General features: G+C 42.0%; 1 protein-coding gene across 8 annotated transcripts in view; it reads right to left on the reverse strand.

The window, feature by feature from the left end:
• Positions 1-13,363, reverse strand: part of LOC134295474 (uncharacterized) — a 145,609-nt gene that overhangs the window by 116,639 nt on the left and 15,607 nt on the right. For 6 of the 8 annotated variants that reach the window (XR_010002065.1, XR_010002064.1, XR_010002062.1 and 3 more), the window contains one exon: positions 6,368-6,449. Coding sequence is in view for 3 of the 8 variants with exons in the window: in XM_062968209.1 (XP_062824279.1) it covers positions 6,368-6,449 (82 nt within the window). In the remaining 5 variants the exon portion in view is untranslated. Of the gene's footprint in view, positions 1-1,674; positions 6,450-13,363 lie in introns of those variants that run through there. The other 2 variants (XR_010002063.1, XR_010002066.1) reach the window with 2 other exon arrangements.

A 13,363-nucleotide genomic window follows, 5' to 3' on the forward strand; every position in this document is an offset into this window, starting at 1 on the left:
ACAAGGTCCCATTTATTTCTGAACCTGGAGAACTGATATGGTTTTAGACATCTTATGAGACACAGAAAACCGTTGGTAGCCTACAAAAGTCAAATGAGTGCCAGCTTCATTTTCCTATAATTGAATGCTTGATTGACCTGTGGTTATACCATTCTATAAGTTTCATTTGAGGCTTTGGATCCCAAAAGATTTTAAAAGCATGAGGAGGATACTATTTAACCCTGTTGCTATGGGCTCATCTTCATGAGCCGCAAAACCTGGACTTACCTGAAAGGACCGCTGGCTGTCCCCATGTCACACATCAGTTTCACTTGAGGATCATGTGTTTTGTTTTGTTTAAACTAACTTTGTTTTCTGGAATGTCAGGAATATCTCATGGTTTGCGAGCAGTCTGAACAGCAATATCGGGTTCAATTGGACACCAGTGCCATCACCTTTTTCCTGCAGTAAACCGAGTACAGAAAAAGGGGGTAGACTGTACCCCTTTCTCCATCACTTCTACTCATAGTTATCCACAGAGTCTGAACTCCTGCCCATCTTGGTTTTTTTTGCTGATATCAGAATGGGATGCCCACACACCCAGCAAAAATTGCCTGGTGTAGATGAGTCCTGGGTACACATTGGGGAAGATCTGAAATCGAGTTTGGGAATGCTATCTTTTGGAATGCAACTTCCATAACTCTTTCATCTATCATGGCCACTGGAAGATTCAGGGAACTGCTGAATAACCAGTGGTGCTCACCATGGTCTTTCTCTCTCACTTACACTTCCCTCTCCCCCAGTCACGGCACTTTTCACATCTTTGTCTGATGTAAGAAAGGGACGAAATCCCAAAAAGCTCCTTCAAGCAAGCTGGCATCTGAGCTCATTCTACAGCTCCCCTTCCCCATTCCTGCAGTTTATGGGTAGCCTGCATTAATTTCCCTCATCCAGTTGATAGAAAGGAAGGAGGTCTAAAGTTGATGGACATCTGTCAAAAAAGCAAGGTCCGCCAGCAAATGGCACCTCTTGCATTTGTCAAAGTGTATTGTACTCAAAACCAAGCAAGTTCTTTTGGATTAAATGGGCTAGGAAATTCTACTAGCCCCATCCATTTCTGTTATTAGTTTGTAGTTTTGACTTTTCTAGATTTGATTAAAATGTTTTCTCTAGGGATCTCTAAGTCCTCTAGTGACACTGTATGGTCAACTTCCTCCAGTCATGTTCGAGGAGCTAGGAATTTCCATGAAGAACACATCTCTAGAGATCTCTGAGTTCTCCAAAGTGATTATATGTTTAGTTTCCAGTGGCAGTTGACCATACAGTTGTGCTGGAAGACCGAGGAAGTCATAGAGATATATTCTCAGTTAAAAACATATCAATTTTTTTATTCGTGGTTTTTCATCTTCACAGGAGTCTGGTGTATCTAATGTTGACGTCTGGTTGTAGTAACAAATGAAATAGTCAACAATATTATCCAAAATGACCTATTGCCAGAGTTGATTGGCTTACTCTGTTTCATGGTAGGACTGACTCTGCAGACGTGGGGCCCTGCATTCACCCAAATTGGAATTTGAAAGGCATAAACAGGACTGAATATCTTATGCAAGGCTATGCATTCTACACAATATTATAGCAGACTGGCACGGTGGTACTCTGAGCCATAACAACGCATCAAGAAGAAAAATAGCCCTCTCAGTAGTCAAGATACTTTATTATGTACAGGATGCTTTTCACATGAGGGAAGAATAAAAAACATGCCATGTGCACTCGCATTGTAAAATGGTACAATTCAAAATCCTACTGGTCTAGTCAATCGCCTCATACCACTCACACATGCCACAGAATAAGGTAGAAAACGAGGGATGACAAAATAGATGGCATCATTTTGGACTGCAAGAAGAGAGGGTAATTTTAAATGATAGCAGACATTTGTTCCTGCTACCAGTACAATAGGGAATTGGCTGGGTCAGAACCTTTCTAACAAAGAGCTCTTTATTTCCCTTAATGCTCTAACTTCCTTTCATCTTTCCCTACAGGGAATTGTTTACAGAAAGCAACAACACAAAAAATACCTAATTGTACCCTGATTTGGTAAAATTCTTAGGTTCTGGATTCTATTACTTCATTCTACTGAAGGTATAAATACTGCATTAGAATGCATCTACACTATAGAATTAGTACAGTTTGACACCACTTTGACTTAATTGGATTAATACTGTGGAATCAAAGGAGTTGTAGTTTTTAAAAGGTCTTTAGCCTTTTCTGCCAAACAGTTCTGATGCCTCACCAAACTACAACTTCCATGTTTCCATAGCAGAGGCTGAATGTCCATCTGTCAGGGGTGCTTTGATTGTCCTTTTCCTCCATTTCAGGGGGTTGGACGAGATGGTCCATGTGGTGTCTTCCAACTCTGTGATTCTATGATTCTATAACATTGAACCGTGGTGGTTTAAACTGCAGTAATTCTGAAGTATAGATGCACTGTTAGATTTTATTAAACCAAGGATGGGACAATTATTTTAGTCTCCATAGCAGGTTGTAACTGTGGATTTGGGACGTAACTTTTGCTAAACAGCAGCCCCATAGAATCACAGAATCATAGAATAATAGAGTTGGAAGAGACCTCAAGGGCCATCCAGTCCAACCTCCAGGAGTGACAGAAAGTCTACACCTGAGTTTCAGCTAAATTTTATACTGTTTTCCATGCAGGATGTCAGGATTGTCAGAAGTATTAGCTTCTAAACAGTTAAAAATGTTGATCATAAAGGTATGGGGTGATCATGGGTACTTGGGGTGCAATAAAAAAGGTGTGGGGCATAGTTCCTCCCATCATTGCTTTGAACTGCAGGTCTTTTCAGCCAGAGCATTGTATTATTCTATTGTTTTTATTAATATAGTTAGCAACTAGCAAAACCAGAAATAATGCCAAGATTTAGTTCAGTACAAGATGTAGATCCAACGAATCGAATGAAATAAGTTAACCTCATTGAAATCCCATTCATTTTAGTATGTTTGTTCTAAGTATAACACAAATTTAAGTAGTTTGTCCTAGTATGGACAGGGTTTTTCACATTACACCAGAGGACCACAAACTTTTTAAGCAGAGGGCCGGTTCACAGTCCCTCAGACTGTTGGGAGGCTGGCCTATACTTTGAAAAAAAAATTGAATGAATTCCTGTGCACACTGCATATATCTTATTGTTCTTAATATTATGAACAATTTTAACCAACATAGACTTGCCAGTATTTCAATATGAAGTGTGGGCCTTCTTTTGGATGATACGATAGTCAAGTTAATTAGGATTGTTGTTGTGTGTCTTCAAGTGGTTTCAGACTTAAGGTGACCCAGGGTCTGGAGAACAAGCCCTTTGAGGAGCAGCTTAAAGAGCTGGGCATGTTTAGCCTGCAGAAGAGAAGGCTGAGAGAAAACATGGTAGCCATGTATAAATATGTGAGGGGAAGTCACGGGGAGGAGGGAGCAAGATTGTTTTCTGCCGCCCTGCAGACTAGGACACGGAACAATGGCTTTAAACTACAGGAAAGGAGATTCCACCTGAACATCAGGAAGAACTTCCTCACTGTGAGAGCTGTTCAGCAGTGGAACTCTCTGCCCCAGACTGTGGAGGAGGCTCCTTCTTTGGAGGCTTTTAAGCAGAGGCTGGATGGTCATCTGTCAGGGGTGCTTTGAATGCGATTTCCTGCTTCTTGGCAGGGGGTTGGACTGGATGGCCCATGAGGTCTCTTCCAACTCTACTATTCTATGATTCTATGATTCTAAAGGTTAGGGTGGAGGCTGCATAAATAGCCTTGGAGGGCTGCATCAAGCCCATGGGCCTTAGTTTGGGAACCCTTGCATAACACATTATATGCAATGCTATTATTTCACTTTGATTGCCATGGCAGCATCCTATGGAATCTTTGGATTTAGGGATATTTAGTGTTCCTCTTGTGCCTCACTGAACTACATGCTCCAGGATTCTGTAGGAAGGTGTTCTAACAGGTGGAATCACAGTGGAAACCAGTGCTATTATTATGTAATGTGACAGGACCTTAAGCCTGGATATACTGTAAACCAGTTTTTTGCAACAGGTGATCCTGTTCTGCATAACAGTTTGGTCTCTTTAGAACTGGGGTGCATTCATTTGAATATTGAAGCCTAGGATTTAAAAACAGGGTTGAAGGTCCTGTAGATATCCACACATAACTGAAGTCTCAGACCCAATGATGGTAATTCTAGCCCAACAACATTCAGAAGCCCACATCTTCCCTGACTCGTTCTGAATGAAAAGAAAGAAAGCTCTAACGTGTGTACATATTACTTGGGAGTTTACTTTGGCATAGTTATTTAAGTTTCATGTGTATATACCATTTACAAAGTTCCCTGTGTTGAACCCCTTTCATATTATTCAGTGCTTAGACACAATAAAAGATCTATGTGGTATTCCATATCATGAATAATAGCAGCCTTGCTTCTAGATATAGAGAAGTTTATTGTCTTCCCAAAACCTGCTCAAAATAAGAAAAAACAGTTGTTAAATCTGGCAAAGATAAAAGTATTTGTACATCTCTGTGTGTGAATAAAAGAGATTTGTGTCCCCATTTCTTTTAATCTGCCTGTAATCAACCATCCAAATAATATAAATGATAGCACGGATGTAAATAAATAGGTCAACACTATTTGGATATTTTGCATAAATATTTTGCAAGAAAGATTTAGGAAGTAAACTATCTGCTCTTGTAACTAGTTATTCCAGAGTCCAAAATCTGGAAGATTGTGGAAATAACTGCTATGCAAGACTTTGGTTGCCAGTTTGGCTATGGTATCCGAATACAATGTTAATAGAAATACTAAATATGTAATAACCAAATGTCGAAAGGAAAGTATTTTAACTCCCATTGATTTCAGTTAGTTACATCATCTATGTTTTTGTCTCGTCTACAGAATCAGTGGAAATCAAAAGTGCATAACCTGTCATAGACAGTTATGAATCAAATTGGTGAGTACTTTAATAGCATAATGTATTTACTGTGATAGATTAAATGATAGACATTTTAAAATTTCATTTAGTCATGTGATTTATATCTCCCTTTTGAATCAATATGACTTAAAAATAAACTTAGCATTGACTGGATCAGTCATTCCAAAAGTTCTTTCTCTTACTTGTTTCTCAGGCTTTGCCAGGTTGTGAGAGAAATAAAATGTGTACTTGTTAATGAAATGTATGGATATAGTTCTAATTATGTAGAAGGTTAATTTCACAATGTAGCCAAAACCAACTTGTTAAACTGCACAGCTCAGCTGCTGTGAAGCAAAGGTTAGAGTCAAGTGTCCTTATCTACCCAAGGAACAGTATTATCCAGTATGACACATGCCTAGATATTGCAAAATAGCCTCAAGGTGAAAGTCTATGACAAACACTTTCCAAGGTTTTTGTTTTTTCATTGCTTTTGTATGGTTCTCTGCTCTACTCAGTTATGTTAGTGCTAAATCAAAAATATTAGCATACTAATTGCTACATATGACTTGAGAAAATATAAGAAGTCATCTTGTAACAAATGCATTATTATTTCATACATACAACAGTGAATGAGCTTATTGTTGTTGAAACAGCACCTAACCATTGGGAGTTTGGCACAGTCTTTGGCTGGAGATCTATTTCATTGAAATGAATGGGGATTTTCCTACTAAATTCAATGTAAAGGTGATTCTGGATTCAGCTTTCCTCATGTGATGTCAGGCCACACCATCCACTGAGTTTTCCAACCCCTACTTCCATCTCTTTTTGTGTCCATGAAGGAAGAAAAGATGGCTAGTGCTAGGAACTCTCTGTTGGGAAAGGCCTAAGACTTCACCAGTAGGAACATGATCACCCTCATTCTGCCATGGAAACCCACCTTGGGAAAATTACATTCTCTCAGCCTCAGAAGATGGCAACAGCATCCTTTGAAGCTGAGAGCATCCACTGAAAAATGTTGACAAGAAGACCCTCTGACAGGTTCACCTTAGGGTCTCCATAAGCCAAAAATGACTTGAAGGCACACAAAAACAACCATCATGCAAGGTTGCAAATATGTGATGCACTGATCTGTGTATCTAAATGAATGCACATATCCCAGTTATTTTGTTTTCTCCGTGATGTGCTATGTTTTTATATCTAAGATTAAATTTAAACCGATACTCAAATCCTATGCAACACTGTTTCTCAAGTTATCTGATATGGAGAGCTGGCAAACTTTCCCCCCAAAATACACCAGGAATAAGTACCATATTTGCATCTACTGACTGTGATTTTTTCTTTCTTTCCTAGAAATTCTCCCCAGGACTGATAGCGGATGGCTTGAGGACCATCACCAGTCCATGGACCAAGGATTCTTATATACTTACCTCATTGAACTCCTTGTCATTCCATTTTGAGTCGGCATGTAGAAGATGTAGAGATATGTATGAATGCAGGAGTACCATCCACCTGCAGGCAAACAACATGCATGGGACTCATAAGTGTGGATGACCAGACTGGCTAGTGGACTTGGGTGGCTGGACCAGAATCTGGTTACAGTCCTGTGCTAGTAGATGCACTTTTTCCAGAGTCATGCAGCAGTGGTGAGGGAAGGCAGACAAAATCTGCCATGTTTGAGCAATCTGGATTATTTTTTCCCCAGTATCTAATTTGTTCATGGTTGCTGTGTTGCAATCTTTTGCCTTCTACCACCATCTAAGCATGTGCTGGTACTACATCTACAGGATTTTGACCCAGTGCTCCAATTCTGCCAAGGATGCAACAAATGGCTCTGGCCACAATCACTGATTTAAATGAGAATTGCAGTGATAGACCAGACAGGATTTTGTAGGGATGAATGCACCCTGAAATAATAAATGTTGAGTACATAAATGTTGAGTACTAGTAATCATAATCAAACCGAGTTTAGCCATGAGTTCATTGTTTCCAGTGGGGTGTGTATGTTCCCAGATGATATCAACAATATGGAAATATTATTCCCATTTAGCCACTTATGAAATTCTGTATGGTGATTTATGTATTTTTACCTTTTCCCTCCCCCACACACAACATATGTCCACGAGTGTGCCTGTTTTATCTGAGGGCATAATCCTTCCATCCTGAAGTCATTAAGAAGAGTTTACACAGCACTAAATGCTGAGTCAGAAAAAGTAAGGGTAAGGGATGACATTTGCTCTTAGGCTAGTTCTCGAATAAGAGCATGTCACATTGCCACTGGTCTAAAAAACATGGGAGAGTCTCATTAAGCATGCCAGCTTTGTGCAGATCTTGTAAGGTTGGTTTTCTTTTTCCCCTGGTGTTCCTCTGGAAGGATTCTTATTCCTCCCCTTGTCACTCCAATAATGGCAAGACAGGAAAATCATATCTGGCTGCAGCCTGCATATCACAGGACTGCTGACATTTCAATGGGATTTGAGCTGGGTTGCTGTGTTCAGGATTGCAGAGAATAAATGTGTATGTAAGTATACAAAAGTGAACCAACTGTGATTTAAAACAGGAGGAGGAGAATTTCCTTATAGGTTAGGAAGGGTGTCTTAGTCCACCTTCCAATCCACACATATGCGGGACTCAGACCTATGGACACAAATGCAAGGAATTCTCAGTCAAGTGTGTTTTGGAAAGAAGACAGACACACAGACAGAGAGATGCTATGCCTTTTCCTAGGCAACAGACTAGGATGCAGACCCCATAACATCACTCCAGACCTTAGGAAACGATATATGACTGATTTAATTCCTCCCTCCTGTGTCTCTATTAAAGAATCCTGGGGGATTTTCCTAAGCCCCTCAGACATTGTTGCAATCCCCTCTCCTCAATCTGGCATCCTTTTGCACCACTCTTCTCCTATGACTCTGTGCCAAGGAAAATATCAGGTTGAAACTTTACAGAAGAATCACAGTCAGGGACTGGGGGTGGGGGGCTAAGGAGAGAAAGCAGAAGCAGTGAATAACTTAACTGCAGAGGAAAATGAAACATATGCTTATAGGTAGTGAAAAAAAATCCCTAATCTGTATTAATTATCCCACAGAGGTAACAGGGTTGCCACAATTCTCAGTTCTGACTAACACCAGCAGATAGCAGCAAACGTGAGAGCTCCCAGACAGTCGTCAGAGCTGTTGGCTTGTTTTGTTTGCAATAGTAAGTGTGTCGGTGAAGGAGGGGCCTTTTCCTCCCCCCTTTTTACTTCTGCCTGCTGTAGTTATAGGATCAAGTACTTGGGCTCCTCCTTAACTGGAGACCACTGAGCAAGGGAGGTTTTAAAATCTCTCTGCCCCCCCCCCCCCCCAGCTTCTGAGAAAAAACCCTCTATATTGGGAAAAAGAAAGCTTGAGCACTTTGCAGAATGAAAGGGAAAAGGTGAGTGGAAGGGTTTGCCTGTATCCTGGTTTTATCGGAGGCCACAATCCAACCTTTGCCTTACGGGAGAGGAGGCAGACTTTGTACTTTAATCATTAAGCAAATAAGGGAGGTGTGCCAGAGAGAGAGAGAGCATTTTGCCAGCTCAGGAATTGGCCGGAGAGGAATTGGCAGATCCTGTTCCTAGAAAGGAAGGTTTTGTGTATGTGTATGTATATGTATATCTATAAACATTATCTATCTATCTATACACATAATAAAAGTGAAAATATGTATGTGTCTATGTGGCAGGGGTGTCCACTTACACAGACAAGCTCCTGCCTCTACAAACAGCTATCGCTCCCACTACTCAGGAGACACCAATGGCCCTCCCTCCAATGACATTGCAGGTTATAGCGAGCACCATGAACATGTCCAAGAGCCCTGCCAATGTCCTCCACAAACACCATACTGCTCACCACCCAAGTGAAGGCTTTCATACTGGACAATTTCATCCTAGATTTTCTGTTTTTCCTCCAACACAGACATCCCAATGTTTCTGGCTCTTTCCATTGGTGTGGAATTTGCATGACTCCGCCCACTCCCTCTCCCTTAATCCTTTCCTATCTATTCTATGGCACACAGCAAACAGAGGAATTGATCAGCAACTGAACATACTGGAGGGGTTTGGGGGGAATTCACCATGATCTATAGTAGTTGTAGGGACTGGGATGTATAGTTCACCTGCAATCTAAGATCACGCAGAACTCCACCAGCAATGGACCTGGAACTAACTTAGCATGCAGAACCCCCATGACCAACACAAAATATTGGAGGTCTTTGGAGGAATTTATAGGAGTTGTAGTTCACCTACATCCAGAGTGCACTGTGAATCCAAACAAGGATGGATCTGGACCAAACTTGGCATGCATATCCAATATGCCCACATTTGAATACTGGTGGGTTTGAAGGGGAATTGGCCTGGACATTTTGGAGTTCTAGGTACTGGGATTTATAGCTCACCTGCAATCAATGAGCACTCTGAACGCCACCAAAGATGGAGTAGGACCAAACTTGGCACACAAAACCCCCATGACCAGCAAATAATACTGGAGGTCTTTGGAAGAAAGTCACCTTGATTTGGAGGAGTTGTAGTTCATCTACATCCAGAGAGCACTGTTATTCCAAACACCGATGGATCTGGACCAAACATGGCACACATACTTGATATGCTGAAATTTGATTACTGGAGGGGTTGGGGGGAACTGACCTTCCTTTCTGGGAGTTGTAGTTCACCCACAACCAGGGAAACTGTGACCTCCAGCAATGATAGACCTGGACCTAACTTGGCACACAGAACCCCCATGATTAAATCAGCCTACTGGAGGGGTTTGAGGGGACTGACTCACTATAGTGGAATTGTAGTTCACCCTACAGCCAGAGAGCACACTGAACCCCAATGATGATGCATCCAGAGCAAACTTGACCAACATAAAAAAAATTAAGTACTGATGGAGCTTTTTGGGGTTTAACCTGGCATGATGTGAGTTGTAGTTCACTCACAACCTTTTTGTACAATTTACAAAACTGACTTTTTCAAGGTTGGGTACCCAAGCTAGTATGTGTGTGCATGTATGTGTGTGTGTGTGTGTGTGTGAATGTGTATACACACATATACAAACAAACCCCCATGTAAATATTTTATGTGTATGTGTGTGTACATATTATATGCAGTAGAATCTCACTTATCCAACATAAACAGCCGGCAGAACGTTGGATAAGCAAATATGTCGGATAATAAGGAGGGATTAAGGAAAAACCTATTAAACATCAAATTAGGTTATGATTTTACAAATTAAGCACCAAAACTTCATGTTATACAACAAATTTGACAGAAAAAGTAGTTCAATGTGCAGTAATATTATGTAGTAATTAATGTATTTACGAATTTAGCACCAAAATATCACGATGTATTGAAAACATTGACTACAAAAATGTGTTGGATCATCCAGAACGTTGGATAAGTGAGACCCTACTGTATGTATATGCACACATGTATATTATATATATACACACATACATACACATGCATAGCTAACCAAGCTGACAACCACTTTCCCCCCCCCTTTCCATGCCTATTTCTGGCCATTTCTGGCCACCTGGAAGCGAAATTACCACGGGATTTTTTGGGCTGAGAGTGTGTGACTTGCCCAAGGTTGCCCGGTGGGTTTTCCTGACCCAGCAGGGATTTGAACCTGCTATTCCAGAGTCCATAACCCAACACTCAAATCACCCTTTTAGAGCTGAGCTTGGGAAGCATAATTATTTTCTGAGCCATGGCTTCTCAATTAATGCAATTTGACACCACTTTAACTTCCAGGGCTCAAGGCTATAGAATCCAGGGATTTGTAGTTTGGTGAGGCACCAGTAAAGCTACTACTCCCAGGATTCCATAGCATTTAGCCATGTGGCGTCAAACTGAATTAGTGTTACAGTGTAGATGAGACACAGGCAAGCTTGGGCCCTGGAGGTGTTTTGGACTTCAACTCCCACCATTCCTCACAGCCTCAGGCCCTTTCCTTTTCCCCCTTAAGCGGCTTAAGCGGCTGAGGGGGAAAAGGAAGGGGCCTGAGGCTGTGAGGAATGATGGGAGTTGAAGTCCAAAACACCTCCAGGGCCCAAGCTTGCCCCTGCCTGGTTTAAAGGCCCTGCTCCTGGGCGCCTTCCTCTCTCATGTCCCGAGCCAACCAGAGCTCCTCAAATGGGCATCGATTATTCCGATCCGCCATCGATTCGCCCAGAATGCTGACTGCAGCAACGGGAGAAAGGTTAAAAAGGGAAAGTGACCTCCCTGCCGGCGTGACACAAAGTCATTAGGTAAATGAGGTATTCATACAGGTTAGAATCAAGGTCAGGCGGGTTTTTATTGCGGGGAAGGGGGCGTCGAGAGGGGGGGATTACACTCAGCCTTGATCTTTGGGGAAGCAGCACGTCGGGTCCCCAGGCTCAACGGAAAGCAACCAAACTGCCTCCCCTTTGCGGGACAGAAAGGAATCCAATCCATGCCTGCTCTGAGTTGAGCCACATTCATCCCGGTTTGGGAGACAGAGGGAAAGGATGCCCGCCTCCCACCCACCCATGGACTTTTTATTTTTTGGTGATTTAACCTTTGTTCCATAATACGTATTTCATGGTTCTTTGTTTTGTCCTGCTTCGGACAACAAATAAAATGTGTTGTCGAAGGCTTTCGTGGCCGGAATCACTGGGTTGTTGTGGGTTTTCCGGGCTGTATGGCCATGTTCCAAAAGCATTCTTTCCTGACGCTTCGCCCACATCTATGGCTGGCTTCCTCAGAGGTTGTGAGGTCTGTTGAAAACTAGGCAAGTAGGGTTTATATATCTGTGGAAAGTCCAGGGTGGGAGAAAGAACTCTTGTCTGTTGGAGACAAGTGTGAATGTTGCAATTAGCACTGAAAAGTCTTGCAGCTTCAAGGCCTGGCTGATTCCTGCCTGGGGGAATCCTTTGTTGGGAGATGTTAGCTGGCCCTGATTGTTTTATATCTGGAATCCCCCCCCCCGTTTTCAGAGAGTTCTTTGTTTACTCTCCATTGAAATCCACAAGCATGTGGACAATGAAAGGTGTTAGCTGGCCCTGATTGTTTCTTGTCTGGATTTCCCCTGTTTTTAGAGTGTTGTTCTTTATTTAGTGTCCTGATTTTAGAGTTTTTTAAAAAAAATACTGGTAGCCAGATTTTTTTCATTTTCATGGTTTCCTCCTTTCTGTTGAAATTGTCCACACGCTTGTGGAGTTCAATAGCTTCTCTGTGTAATCTGACATAGTGGTTGTTAGAGTGGTCATTGAAATCCACAAGCAGAAATTCAACAGAAAGGAAAAACCATTAAAATGAACACAATCTGGCTACCAGCATTTAAAAAAACCCTCTAAAATTAGGACAGTAAATAAAGAACAACACTCTGAAAACAAGAGAATTCCAGACATGAATAAATCAGGGCCAGGTAACACCTCCCAACAAAGAATTCCACCAGGCAGTAAGCAGCCAGACTTTGAATCTGCAAGGCCATTAAATGCTAATCAAGCTGGCCATTTGCAACATCCACACCTGCCTCCAAAAGACAAGAGTTATTTCTCCCACCCTGGGCCTTCCACAGATAGATAAACCCCACTTGCCTAGTTTCTAACAGACCTCACAAACTCTGAGGATGCCTGCCATAGATGCAGGCGAAACGTCAGGAAAGAATGCTTCTGGAACATGGCCATACAGCCCAGAAAACTCACAGCAACCCAATGCAGGAAAACATTTTTTTTTGTTTTTGGAACCACTAGCCTCTCCCCAATTCCCTCCCCCCAACCCCATAGGATTCCCAGAGATGAAGAAGAAAGGCTGGGGAGGGCCGCATATTTATTTATATGCACATATTTATCCCCTCTAATTAGAGAAATTAATCCTCTTATGGCTAAAAGGTAAAGTCTTAAGCGCGCCTTTGATGTTTAATAGCATCATTTGTGGCCAACATTCCCGCTGATTAAGGCATAATGGTTGTTAAAGGCTTTGCAAAAGGGCGGCAGGGAAGCTTTCCAAGGGACCCAACGAGGCTCGGGCGGGCCAAAAAGGCGGGCGGAACCCACCCCCCCTCCACACACACACCGAGCCCCGTTGATTTATTTCTCCGTGCAATCCACCCCTTATCCACTTCCACCCTAAAGAGCTTTCTTTCTTTCTTTTATTCTTACACGATACGGCGGACGTATGTTTAGCTTGGAGAAAAGAAGGCTGAGAGGGTTCCTGAGAGCCATGTTGAAATATTTGAAAGGATGTCACATTGAGAGGGGGGGGGGGCTTGTTTTCTGCTGCTGTGTAGACAAGGACACAATGGAGCAATAGATTCAAATAGCAGAAAAAGTGTTCCATCTAAACATAAGAAAGAACTTCCTGACAGTAAGAGAGACTCAACAGTAGAATATGATACCTTCTCTGGAAGTTTTTAAGCAGAAGCTGGATGGCCATC

Source organism: Anolis carolinensis, chromosome 1 (genome assembly GCF_035594765.1).
Source record: "Anolis carolinensis isolate JA03-04 chromosome 1, rAnoCar3.1.pri, whole genome shotgun sequence".
NCBI classification, from domain to species: Eukaryota; Metazoa; Chordata; class Lepidosauria; order Squamata; family Dactyloidae; genus Anolis; species Anolis carolinensis.